Source organism: Saccopteryx bilineata, chromosome 4 (genome assembly GCF_036850765.1).
Source record: "Saccopteryx bilineata isolate mSacBil1 chromosome 4, mSacBil1_pri_phased_curated, whole genome shotgun sequence".
Taxonomy (NCBI): Eukaryota; Metazoa; Chordata; class Mammalia; order Chiroptera; family Emballonuridae; genus Saccopteryx; species Saccopteryx bilineata.
The window spans coordinates 131,074,122-131,087,479 of NC_089493.1; the positions used below are offsets into that span (position 1 = coordinate 131,074,122).

The window sequence follows — 13,358 nt, forward strand, 5'->3', positions numbered from 1 at the left end:
AAGTTGGCTTTTGGGTGGGGGTGCTGCCTGTGAAGGGGGAGAGAGCATGACCGCCCAAACAGAGAGCACTACCTCTTTGTCAACTTCACACTTACACTCTCTCAACCCCTCAAAACTTCCCATGCATCCAGTCATGTCCTTCCTCCTTGCCTTCCTTGTTGCCGTGGATTTTGCTGCATGGGCTCCTCTGCTAGAAAAGATGTCCCAGGTATGCATCACCTGAGATGTCTGCTTACTGCTATCCCAGTGAGTCAGGTCATGTAGGCCTTAGCCGGCCTGCTATCCCACTGCTGGGAGGGGCAGGGAATAGGACACACGAACAAGTGCCTACTCATTTCTTCTGATCACCTTCAATCCACAGCCCTTGGAGACCGTATTTTCAAGTGGGTCCTTAACCATTTCACTTGACTAACCAGAGTGTCTTATTACTCCACTTGAAGAAAATCCAACCCTCATCTCCCTAAAGGGACGGTGGGAATCTGGCACCTACTCTGTGTACCTGGTACAAGCCTTGTGCCCAACATTTCAAGCCACAAGGTTCTCCTGTGCTATGTGGAGTGGGCAGTTGGGGACACCCAGACAGAGTACTGTCTCTGTGCTCTCCTAAGTGACAGGGACAATAGAGCACCAGAGCCATCCTAGTTTTTTGTATCATTAAGCATCTCTTTTGCATGTGGCCTGAGGACCCCAAAAAATGGCTGGACGAGTCATAGGAAAGGGAAATGACAGGTCTGCTTCCCACTGGAAAGTGCCCTGTACTGGATTTACTGGTTTCACAGGGAATTTCAAAAGCTAGATAGTAACTAAATAAATATACCCTCTAGAAACAGTAGTGGCCACCTCCTTTTTAAAGCTCCTGACATATCTAGAAAAATGGAAGTAGGAAAGGCATGAAACCTGTTGGCAAGTCAAGCAAGGGTCAGAGTACAAGTGAGGACATTGGTGGCTGGAGGCTGACAGGCCAGAGCTCCCTATCCGTGAATTTAGAAATGGCAGGTGGTCCTGAGAGGGATGGGACCTCAGGACGGGTTGCACAGTAAGGCACGCTTATTCTGAGAACCCCGAGGATGGAGCTGGGAACACCCTCTCTAGCCCTGTCTGGTAGGAACTGAATAACAGGGATGCTTGTTTTCTCCAATGTCCTCTATTCTCTTACAGATGGGGAACTCTAGACTCAATACCTCAAGACTGACCCTTTGAAAGCATCCTTAAAAACTGGGATGAGTTTGATTTCCCATTCCCTATACAGAAAAAGACTAGTCTTCTCTTGTAACACTGCCTGGCCACAATACAAGTTAGGAGACCAGGAGGTCTGGGCAGAACACAGCAGTCTTGATTACAACACTATCCTTCAATTAGACCTCTGCTGCTGCCGACAGGGTGAGTGGACTGAGGTCCCACAGGCACAGGCATGAATGGCTTGAAGAAATGACCCAGGATTATGCCAGGATGTAAAACAGATCTGGCAGTTCAGGCAGTGACCCTCCACAAATGGCCTGACCCAAGACTGAGGGCTCAACTACGGGCTCCATAGAGGAGACTGCTGGGGAGAAAATGCCCGACCCCACACAGCCAAAGACCATAGTCCAGAACCTGCCCTCCATGCCCAGGGCTAACACCCAGAGTTCTGTGACTGGGACAGCCTTGTAGGCTGTTCCCACTGCAGAAAGCAGCTGGACCACAGGACCCACTTGGGCTGCAGGTCTCATTCACCATGCAGAACTTGCCCACCATTAAGCAGGAACTGGGAAACTTTCCAGAGGACTCTGATAATTATATTAGAAGTTCTGAAAAGCTAATTCTAACTTTTGATTTATCGTAGAAGGACGTTACTCTAATATGCAGTCAAGCATTACCTTTTGGAGAAAGGTGGGGAGGATCATAAAGGCAGCCATATAATTAGCTGATTACCTCCATGTTCAGAATGTGTAAGATGTCCCCCCAGGGCTTCCTACAGTCCCCTGACTTCACCCTAATTGGGACTAAAATGCCATGGCAGGTATCTGGGCTTGGAATAACTATCACTTACTCCTCTGCCTCCTAAAAGGGTTGAAGGCTGTGAGGAGAAAGCCCAAAAGTTATAGTAAGTTGGCCACAATAGACCAAGGTCTGCATGAGAACCCCATAGCCTTCTTAGAAAGGCTAAGGGAAGCAATTATAAAGTTTACTATTTAAATTCAAACTCACCTTTCCCATAGGATGAGGGTTTTTTTGTTTGTTTTCTAAAATTTTTTTTTATTCATTTTTTTTAGAGAGGAGAGGGAGAGACAGAGAGAAAGGAGAGACAGAGAGAGAAGGGGGGAGGAGCTGGAAGCATCAACTCCCATATGTGCCTTGACCAGGCAAGCCCAGGGCTTCGAACCGGCAACCTCGGCATTTCCAGGTCGACGCTTTATCCACTGTGCCACCACAGGTCAGGCCATAGGATGAATTTTTAACACAGGCTGCCCCTGATATAAGAAGGAAATTACAAAAATGAGGACTGTGCCTGACTAGGCAGTGGGGCAGTGGATAGAGCATTGGCCTGGGATGCAGAGGACCCAGGTTCAAAATCCTGAGGTCTCTAGCTTGAGCGTGAGCTCATCTGGCTTGAGTGCAGGCTCACCAGCTTGAGCACGGGGTCGCTGGCTTGAGCGTGGGATCATACATATGACCGACCCCATGGTCACTGGCTTGAAGCCCAAGGTTGCTGGCTTGAGTCCAAGGTCACTAGCTTGAGCAAGGGGTCACTTGCTCTGCTGTATCCTTCCCCCCCATCAAAGCACATATGAGAAAGCAATCAATGAACAACTAAGGTGCCACAGCAAAGACTTGATGTTCCTCATCTCTCTCCGTCCCTGCCTGTCTGTCCCTCTCTCTGTCTCTCTGTCTCTCTCTCTCAAAAAACAAAACAAAAACATGAGGACTGGGGGGACCCAGTTCCCCCCTCACTGATCTTTTAAGAACAGCCTTCTTGGTTTTTTTATGATCAAGACCAGGAGGAGGAGGAAATGACAGGGAGAAGCAGAAGCAGAAGGAGAAAAGAAGGCACAGCTATTGGCTGCCCTACAGGGCTACCAACTCCTCAAGAGAAGCCCAAGGAAAATCCTCCCAGTAACTGTCACAAGGGACATCAGGACACTGGAAAAGGGAATCTCCTGGGAAAGGACTCCCTCACAAGCCATGCCCCTTGTGCCATAAGCCTGGCCACTGGGAGTAGGATAGGACTGCTTTGGGAGTCAGAAGGCCCCCAAATCGGTACCCCCTCCACCGTGGCCCTAAACTGAATGGGCCCTATGCTGGTCAGCTCCCGAGGTGATCATCGACATCAAAGGGAAGGAGTTTAGGCTGACCCTTGAGGTAGCAGGTAGGCCAGTTAATTTTCTTTTAGATACAGGGACCACCTATTCTGTGCTGAACTCATATTCTAGACAACTCTCCTCAGAAACCAGACAAGTGATGGGGGTAGGCGGTAGACAGGACTCCCACAGTCAGAAGACTTACACTCCCTTTAAAATGCTTGTGGGGTTCAGCCATGCTTACTCACCAATTCTTTTTTTTTTTTTTTTTGGTATTTTTCTGAAGCTGGAAACGGGGAGAGACAGTCAGACAGACTCCCGCATGCGCCCAACCGGGATCCACCCGGCACGCCCACCAGGGGGCGACGCTCTGCCCCTCCGGGGTGTCGCTCAGTTGCGACCAGAGCCACTCTAGCGCCTGGGGCAGAGGCCAAGGAGCCATCCCCAGCGCCCGGGCCATCTTTGCTCCAATAGAGCCTTGGCTGTGGGAGGGGAAGAGAGAGGCAGAGAGGAAGGAGAGGGGGAGGGGTGGAGAAGCAGATGGGCGCTTCTCCTGTGTGCCCTGGCCGGGAATCGAACCCGGGACTTCTGCATGCCAGGCCGACCCTCTACCACTGAGCCAACCGGCCAGGGCCCTTACTCACCAATTCTTAATTATGCCAAGTGCCCCACTCCACTATCAGGAAGAGACAGTTGATGTAAGATAAAGACTCAAGTGACTTTCTCCTCAGGCACTGAGGACCCCTAACCCATCCTCATGATGGTTTTATATGTTTTAAAAGGGTTAGTTGATGGCCCTGGCCGGTTGGCTCAGCGGTAGAGAGTCGGCCTAGCGTGCGGAGGACCCGGGTTCGATTCCCGGCCAGGGCACACAGGAGAAGCGCACATTTGCTTCTCCACCCCTCCGCCGTGCTTTCCTCTCTGTCTCTCTCTTCCCCTCCCGCAGCCAAGGCTCCATTGGAGCAGAGATGGCCCGGGCGCTGGGGATGGCTCTGTGGCCTCTGCCTCAGGCGCTAGAGTGGCTCTGGTCGCAATATGGCGACGCCCAGGATGGGCAGAGCATCGCCCCCTGGTGGGCAGAGCGTCGCCCCTGGTGGGCGTGCCGGGTGGATCCCGGTCGGGCGCATGCGGGAGTCTGACTGTCTCTCCCCGTTTCCAGCTTCAGAAAAATGAAAAAATGAAAAAAAAAAAAAAAAAAGGGTTAGTTGATACGCTGATAGTAATCAAGACCTAAACCCACACATTTGGGCCACAGACAGAAGTTCCAGGATGAGCATATAGGACCATGCCAGTTAGAATTAAGTTATAGAACCCAACCAATGCCCGACCTGTGGTGGTACAGTGGACAGAGCATTCACCTGGAATGCTGAAGTCACTGGTTCAAAGGACCAGGCTTTCCTGGTCAAGGCACATTCAAGAAGCAACTATGCAACTATGTGTTGATGCTTCCCACCCCTTTCTTTTCTCTTTCCTCTGTCCTCTCTCTAAAATGAGTACATAATATGTGTGTGTGTGTGTGTGTGTGTGTGTGTGTGTGTGTGTTTAAAGAACCCAAATAAATTCCCCAGCAAAGGCAATATTCAACTAGGCCAGGAGCTTGAGAAGGAATATAGAAAATAATATCTAGATTCCTCAAGCATAGGTTATTGGTTCCCTGCAACTCGCCTGTGATACTCCTATCTTCCTGGTCAAAAAGAAAAATGGACAGTCCAGACTAGTGCAGGACTTACATATAATTAATGAGGCTGTAATGCCCACATAGCACTAACCCTTACAATACTTGGGAAAATTCCTTCCCAGACCTAGTGGTTTATAGTGCTAGACCAAGACAACTCTTTCTCCTGCATCCCCCTAGACACCCCCTTGCCAATTACTATTTACCTTTAAATAGACAGAGGCAGAAGGGTCTAAACAGCTTGCCTGGATCATTCTTCCTCTGGGGTTTCAGAGACAGACCTCGTCTATTTGGGCAGGCCCTTGCTGAGGAAACTCTTGAGGGTGGTGGCCAAACTATACAAATCAGAGATGACTTCCTCATCTGTTCCCCAACAGAGGAACTGGGCTGCCTGCGTGACATACAGACTCTAAATTTCTTGGCAGAATGGGGACACAGAGTGTCAGGGGAGAAAGCACAAGTCTTCCAACAGGGGGTAGAGTAGCTGGGGCTAATACTGACCCTGGGAGAAAGAACTTGGTCCTCAGAAAGAATACAGGCCATTCCAGGTATCCTATCCCAACTCCCACCACCCAGAGGCAGCTTCGGTCCTTCTCAGGATGAACAGCTTATTGTTAGACTATGGATACTGGGATATGAAGAAATGGCCAGGCCCCTCAAAAATGCCCTGGTCTGTTAGACCCAAGGTCGCTGGCTCCAGCAGGGGGTTACTTGGTCTGCTGAAGGCCCGCGGTCAAGGCACATATGAGAAAGCAATCAATGAACAACTAAGAAGTCGCAGCGCGCAACGAGAAACTGATGATTGATGCTTCTCATCTCTCTCCGTTCCTGTCTGTCTGTCCCTCTCTATCTCTGCCTCTGTGTTAAAAAAAAAAAAAAAAAAAAAAAAAAGCCCTGGTCTGGGGGCAAGAATAGCAAAGAGCAACTGAGCATCTAAAAGGCACCCTAACACAGGCTCCAGGCCTAGATCTACCAGACCCTGAGAAACCTTTTCAACTTTATGTCACAGAAAAACAAGAGGTTGTGTTAGGTGTTCTAATTCAGGCTTTGGGACTTGTTAAAAGACCTACTGGATGTTTCTCAAAGAATCTAGATTTAATAGCACAGGCATGGCCACAATGACTTACGATAATAGCAGCAGCTGTCCTACTCTTATAGAGGAGGCCTTCAGAGTATCCCTGGGGCAGAAAATCACTCTGTATAAAGTCCCACCAAGTAAGTCCCCCCCTTAAATATCAAAGGGACTTGTTGGCTTACCAACAATGGATTATTAATGTACCAAGTCATCCTAACATAAAACCCTTAGATGACAGCAGAACATTGTTCTTTACTGAACCCAGCTACACTAATGTCAAAGCCAAGCCCAAAGACTCAACATAAATGCTTGAGACAGCCTGACCAGGTGGTGGTGCAGTGGATAGAGCACTGGCCTGGGATGCTGAGGATTCAGGTTCAAAACCCCAAGGTTGCCAGCATGGGCTCACCCCAGGGTCACTCAATTGAAGCCCAAGGTCGCTGCCTTGAGCAAGACGTCACTGGCTCAGCTGGACATTGCCCCCCCCCATCAAGGCACATATGAGAAGCAATCAATGAACAAATAAAAGTGTCACAACTACGGCCCTGGCTGGTTGGCTCAGTGGTAGAGCGTCAGCCTGGCGTGCAGGAGTCCTGGGTTCGATTCCTGGCCAGGGCACACAGGAGAAGCACCCATCTGCTTCTCCACCCCTCCCCCTCTCCTTCCTCTCAATCTCTCTCTTCCCCTCCCGCAGCCAAGGCTCCACTGGAGCAAAGTTGGCCCGGGCGTTGAGGATGGCTCTGTGGTCTCTGCCTCAGGCGCTAGGATGGCTTGGTTGCAACAGAGAGACGCTGCAGATGGGCGGAGCATCGCCCCCTGGTGGGCGTGCCGGGTGGATCCCGGTTGGGTGCATGCGGGAGTCTGTCTGACTGCCTCCCTGTTTCCAACTTCAAAAAAATACAAAAAAAAAAAAAAGTGTCACAACTACGAGTTGATGCTTCTTCTCTCCCTTCCTGTTCATCTCTGTTGCTAAAATTAAAAAAAAAAAAATTACGCATGAGGTTTGTTTCCCTGATGGTAGCAGTGATGTTAGAGAAGGGATCAGAAACGCTGGCTATGCCATGGCACCCCTGCGCCAGGTAGTGGAAGCAAAGCCCTCCAACCAGGGACTTCAGCCCAAGCTCGCACACTGAATTGCTTTAACCAGGGCACTGGAGTTAGGCAAAGACAAGAAATTAAATGTCTACACAGACTCACTACGCATTTCTAGTGTTACATGCTCACGCAGCTATACAGAAGGAAAGTGGACTCCTAAATGTCAAGGAAACTCCAATAAAATATGGTTCACACAACCTACAGCTCCTCCAAGCAGACATCTACCTAAAGAAATAGCAGCAATCCACTGTAGAGGACACCAAAAGGGAACAGAGGAGGTAACCTTGGGAGACAAATTTGCATACCAAACTGCTAAAGCCATTTCTATGGACCTTGTCATCAAGGCACTAATACCCTCAACATACATCTGCCAGCCAACACTGCTAATATACCAGGAAGAAACACCATGGATACATTAAAAATGATGAAGAATGATATCAACAAAGCAATCTCTTACATATTTCCCAGGTCATCAAAGATCTTCATGACTCCTGTCACTTTATGGTAAAGATTTTTTTTTTTTGAGAGACAGAGACAGGAAGGGAGAGACATGAGAAGCATCGGCTCATAGTTGCAGCACTTTAGTTGTTCATTGATTGCATCTCTCACGTGCTTCAACTGGGGGACTCCAGCTGAGCCAGTGACTCCTTGCTCAAGCCAGAATCTTGGGCTTCTGCCAGTGATCTTTGGACTCATGCCAGCAACCTTAGGGTCATGTCTATGAGCCCACACTCAAGCTAGTGACCCCACGCTCAAGCTAGGTAAGCCCACATTCAAGCCAGATGAGCCCACACTCAGGCTGGCAATCTCAGAGTTTCAAACCTGGGTCCTCAGCATCGTAGGTTGATGTTCTATTCACTGCACCACCACCAATGGTCAGGCTGTGGTAAAGATATTTTGGCCCGGCTTTGTCAGCACCTATTTATTTATTAGTAAGGGGTTAACAAAAATCATCAGACATGTCAGCTAAAGCCTCCTCCATCTGTGTAGTCAACAACCCATAGGGGTCAATTGGTTGAGCTGGTCCAGAGGAAAGGGATCTGCCCAAGGGAGGACTGGCAGGTAGACTTCAACCAACTCTCCACATGCCAAGGATACAAATACCTACTAGCTTTGGTAGATACCTTCACCAGGTAGGTAGACGTGTTTCCCGCCAAAACAGAACAAACCCAGAAAGGAATAAAATAACTACTAAAAAAAATCATTTTAAGATTTGGGCTCCTAAAGTCCCTACAAAGTGATACTGGCCCATCGTTCACTTCCAACATTACTCAACAAGTTAACAAAGCTTTCCGGACAAGCTGGCACCTCCGTTTAGCTCAGACTCCAGTCATTGGGGAAAGTGAAAGCACTAATCAGACCTCTACGAAAATTGTAACTAGGCCATGGCTGGATGGCTCAGTGGACAGAGAGTCAGCCCAGCATGCAGATGTCCCGGGTTTGATCCCCGGTCAGGGCACACAGGAGAAGCAACCATCTGCTTCTCTTCCCCTCCATCTCCCCTTTCTCTCTCTTCCCCCTTGCAGCCAGTGGCTTGGTTGATTCAAGCATCGGCATCAGATGGAGTTGTTGGGTGGATCCCGGTTGGGGCACATGCAGGAGTCTGTCTCTCTACCTCTCCTCCTCTCACTTAAAAAAAAATGTCTGGCCCTGGCCGGTTGGCTTAGCGGTAGAGCGTCGGCCTGGCGTGCGGGGGGACCCGGGTTCAATTCCCGGCCAGGGCACATAGGAGAAGCGCCCATTTGCTTCTCCACCCCCCCCTCCTTCCTCTCTGTCTCTCTCTTCCCCTCCCACAGCCGAGGCTCCATTGGAGCAAGGATGGCCCGGGCGCTGGGGATGGCTCCTTGGCCTCTGCCCCAGGCGCTGGAGTGGCTCTGGTCGCGGCAGAGCGACCGCCCCCCCAGGGGCAGAGCATCGCCCCCTGTTGGGCAGAGCGTCGCCCCTGGTGGGCGTGCCGGGTGGATACCGGTCAGGCGCATGCGGGAGTCTGTCTGACTGTCTCTGCCCGTTTCCAGCTTCAGAAAAATACCAAAAAAAAAAGTCTAACCCTGTACAGAATTCTTTTTAAAAAAATACCTGCATTTCAAGAAAATATATTTTACACATTTTTTAAATGTGTCCATTATTACAGGGTTCCAGATCATCAGAAATTTCAGGGCATAGGATGTTGGCCACAAGCACCAAAGCAGGAAAAGCCTCTTCCTGGAGGGGAGAAGCCACCATCTGAGAGTGATGCCCCTCATATTCAGGTGGGGTGGGGCTGTTGCCAGCACGTGCCAGAGCACCCCGGTTGGCCCACATCTTTCCCACTTACATGGAACAGTGGAAAGTGCCTGCGGGGTTCTCACGGCGAATGTCTTCGTACTCCTCGTAGATCCCATGCTTCTGCCTGATGCTGACGTAATTCATCAGCTCTGGGATGGTCATGGCATGGGGGCCTGGGACATGCACTGAGTCCCAGTCCAGAGCAGGAGGGAGGGAGAGCAGGATGATCTCATCAAAAGGGTCCGGGTAGCCATTCATCTGGGGTAGGAACTGGAAATTCCAAGTGGCAAGGTCCATATTGACGTAGCCACCCAGGTTTTCTGGAAGACACTCTCTAGGCAAGTGCTGGGTGACCTCAGATGTCTTCAATATCTGGATCTGGAAGGCCAGAAAGAGCCATGGGAGTTTGTTGGGGGGTGGAAGAAAACAGAGTCAAGGAAAAGAACAGACGTGTCTCAGGAGGTACAGTTCAGCACAGGGAATCTCGTCAGCCATATTGTAATAACTAGCAGCACATCAGGCAGGGACTGGAAATATTGAGAAGGATCACACAGTAAATGATAGGATTATATAACCAGTATGCTGCACACCTGAAACTGATATAAAATAATACCAAGTTTGAAGAACAGGATAAAATTTGCTTAAAATACTTGAGTGTTTTTGTAAAAGTAGACTGCCCTTCACTCTGCCTGGGATGGGAGTCCTATGAATTTCCCAAACAAATGCATACCAAATTCCCAAAATGTCCATCAAATTCACTCCTAGAATTAGAAGCTCTGTTACATACATTCCAAAAGGGGTACAAACACCGATAAATAAATAAATAAAAATAAAAAAAGTAAAAGGAAGGTATAGTGAACAAGATATTTTATAACATTAACAAGGTTTCCCAGGAACACCTGATGCAGTATTCTCATTTTGACAACCCAGAATGCACGGGTAGTGGTTATTTTTGTCAACTAAGCCTAGTAGCTTTTGCTTTACTCATTGCTTGGTATTGATGTTCTCAAAGACAGGTTTCTATGACAGTAAGACAAAACCAGCCACCCAAACACAGGCAAGCCTAGGAAGAGTGCTAAAGAAGTCACTGTAACTCCTAATTCTATTCCGTGCGGGGACACAGTCACACGGGACATTAGGCTAGTTGGTTTTCTTGGAATCTATGTAGAATGAAGGTGCTGATCTCTCCTGCTGTTGTCTCTTCCTGGAATGCCCTCTCACCCTCCTTGGCCATCTGCCCTAACAACAGTCCACTCTGCATTCCTGCTAAGCACCAGTCCTCTGCACCTATATAGTGTGTCCGTAAAGTCATGGTGCACTTTTGACAGGTCACAGGAAAGCAACAAAAGATGATAGAAATGTGAAATCTGCACCAAATAAAAGGAAAACCCTCCTAGTTTCTGTAGGATGATGTGGCAGCATGTACGCATGCACAGATGATGATGTAACACCGTGTATACAGCGAAGCAGCCCATGGCCATGCCAGTCAAGATGTGGACAGTACAGAGGAAAGTTCAGTGTGTCCTGTGGCTCGCTAAATTCGAATCCGTGACCAAAGTGCAACGTGATTATCGGCGCGTTTATAACGAAGAGCCACCACATAGGAATAACATTACTTGGTGGGATAAGCAGTTGAAGGAAACCGGCAGTTTGGTGGAGAAACCCCATTCTGGTAGGCCATCAGTCAGTGCCTAGTCTGTAGAGGCTATACGGGATAGCTACCTAAAGAGCCCTAAAAAATCTATGCGTGAGCCCACATCAAACTGCACTGAATAGGTATGAAACTGGGAGAGTTTTCCTTTTCTTTGGTGCAGATTTCACATTTCTATCATCTTTTGTTGCTTTCCTGTGACCGGTCAAAAGTGCACCATGACTTTACGAACACACTGTATATCTCTACATCCCCTACCAGGACCCTGCACTCCTCCAGGGTAAGGGCTTCTTGATCAACTTTCCATTCTCGGTGCCTAGAGCCTAGCCAGGCGTCCCCAAACTACAGCCCGCGGGGCCGCATGCGGGCCCCCTGAGGCCATTTATCCGGCCTCCTGCTGCACTTCTGGAAGGGGCACCTCTTTCATTGGTGGTCAGTGAGAGGAGCACTGTATGTGGGGTGGCCCTCCAACGGTCTGTGGGACAGTGAACTGGCCCCCTGTGTAAAAAGTTTGGGGATCCCTGGTAGACCGTAAAGGTGCGCCATGTATTCTGAATTTACCACGCACTCAAGCTTATAAAAAAAAAAGTGCAAGAACTTGCTTGAGGAGTCTTCCCAAAGAGTTATCTTAGGAAAGACCTCCCCTACTCTGAGTCACAAGGTCCCTAAGTAGTCCCACAGAATCAAATGTCTTCAGTTTTCCCTCTCCAATTCAAATCACCTCGGCTATAAACATCTTCATTGTTATTATGCATACAATCTCTCCATCCTATCCTGCAAAACCCTCTTATAATATTTCACAACAACTTCATCATCTTATCCTGTTGTGTGACTGTCTCACATGCCCTTTCTTTCAAGGGTAGAAATAAAGGAGTGAGTGAGCAAAACTAGTCTTTCAGTCCCAGGACGCTCTGGGGAACAATAACAGAATTAAAATAATTTTAGAGAACACTTTTAAAGTTAGGAAGCGACACATTGGCCATTTTACAAGAAAATGCCAGGAAGATAAGTAGAAAAGAGACATCGTGAGAGACTCCCCTCTGCCCCCCAGGTGGTCCAAAGGACTGAGCAGTATTTCCTGTTGAACAAATTCAAACACTAATTCAACTACTGCAATCACATTAGACATTGTTCAATATGAAAAGCCTGGATAGCATGAGGCTAATTGGTAGCAGCTATCCCTACTTTATCCACCTATGGGCCACATTCCCTCTGTACTGTTTTTATGCAAAGCACTGTGATGGGGAGTGCTCAATGTGAACTCTCCCAAATTCAGGACCTTGTGGCACAGTGGGAGAGATGGCCAGCTGTCTGTGAGTGGAGAAAGCGTGAAGCAGAGAAGATGCATAAGCACTCCAGCAGACAAGACAGCAAGAGGAAAACCAACAGCAGAGGTGGGAACCTACCAAGCCACCACCAAACGTAACAAAAGCAGACTCCCCTTACCCTCTCCCGGACTTTGTCCTTCAGGAGGAGGCTGATGATGGAGTAGGGCACTCTGAACCATATGGGCGCTCCCACAATCAGAACTTTCTTCAGCCGAGCTGGGAATGCTCCCTGTGGAGAATACACATGGGGAGTTAGGGACACCGATCTGATTTGGGCACCACAAGAGAGCAAGTGAGCCTCCTTCAGGAACTTGTGATGGTCAAACCCAAAGTTGAAGTTTTTCTCCCTGCTCTTCTCCCCGTTCTCACCCAGCAGGGGGAGTCTGTAGCCTAATTCAGGCTTCCCTGGAGTAGCTGAAAAAAGAATGGTTTAAAGGGAAGAAATAAAAAGATGATTTGCAGGCCCTGGCCAGTTGGCTCAGTGGTAGAGCGTCAGCCTGGCGTGCAGGAGTCCCGGGTTCAATTCCCGGCCAGGGCACACAGGAGAAGCGCCCATCTGCTTCTCCACCCCTCCCCCTCTCCTTCCTCTCTCTCTCTTCCCCTCCCACAGCCAAGGCTCCATTGGAGCAAAGTTTGCCCGAGCACTGAGGATGGCTCTGTGGCCTCTGCCTCAGGTGCTAGAGTGGCTCTGGTCGCGGCAGAGCCATGCCCTGGAGGGGCAGAGCATCGCCCCCTGGTGGGCGTGCCGGGTGGATCGCGGTCGGGCGCATGCGGGAGTCTGACTGAGTCTGTCTGACTGTCTCTCCCCGTTTCCAGCTTCAGAAAAATACAAAAAAAAAAAAAAAGTCAGATTCCTACATCTCAGAACATACTCAAAAAATCAACTCCAAACTTGGCAGGGTAGCTCAGTTGGTTAGAGCATCATATCCATACACCAAGGTTGTGGGTTCGATCCCTGGTTAGGGCACACAACATAAGAACCAACCAATAG

General features: G+C 49.1%; 1 protein-coding gene across 4 annotated transcripts in view; it reads right to left on the reverse strand.

Moving 5' to 3' along the window:
* PTPN9 (protein tyrosine phosphatase non-receptor type 9) overlaps positions 1-13,358 on the reverse strand; it is a 92,530-nt gene that overhangs the window by 18,041 nt on the left and 61,131 nt on the right. For all 4 annotated transcript variants that reach the window (XM_066278249.1, XM_066278248.1, XM_066278250.1 and 1 more), the window contains 2 exons: positions 12,486-12,596; positions 9,438-9,766 (listed from right to left, as the gene is read on the reverse strand). In XM_066278249.1, the coding sequence (XP_066134346.1) occupies positions 9,438-9,766; positions 12,486-12,596 (440 nt within the window). The remainder of the gene's footprint in view (positions 1-9,437; positions 9,767-12,485; positions 12,597-13,358) is intronic.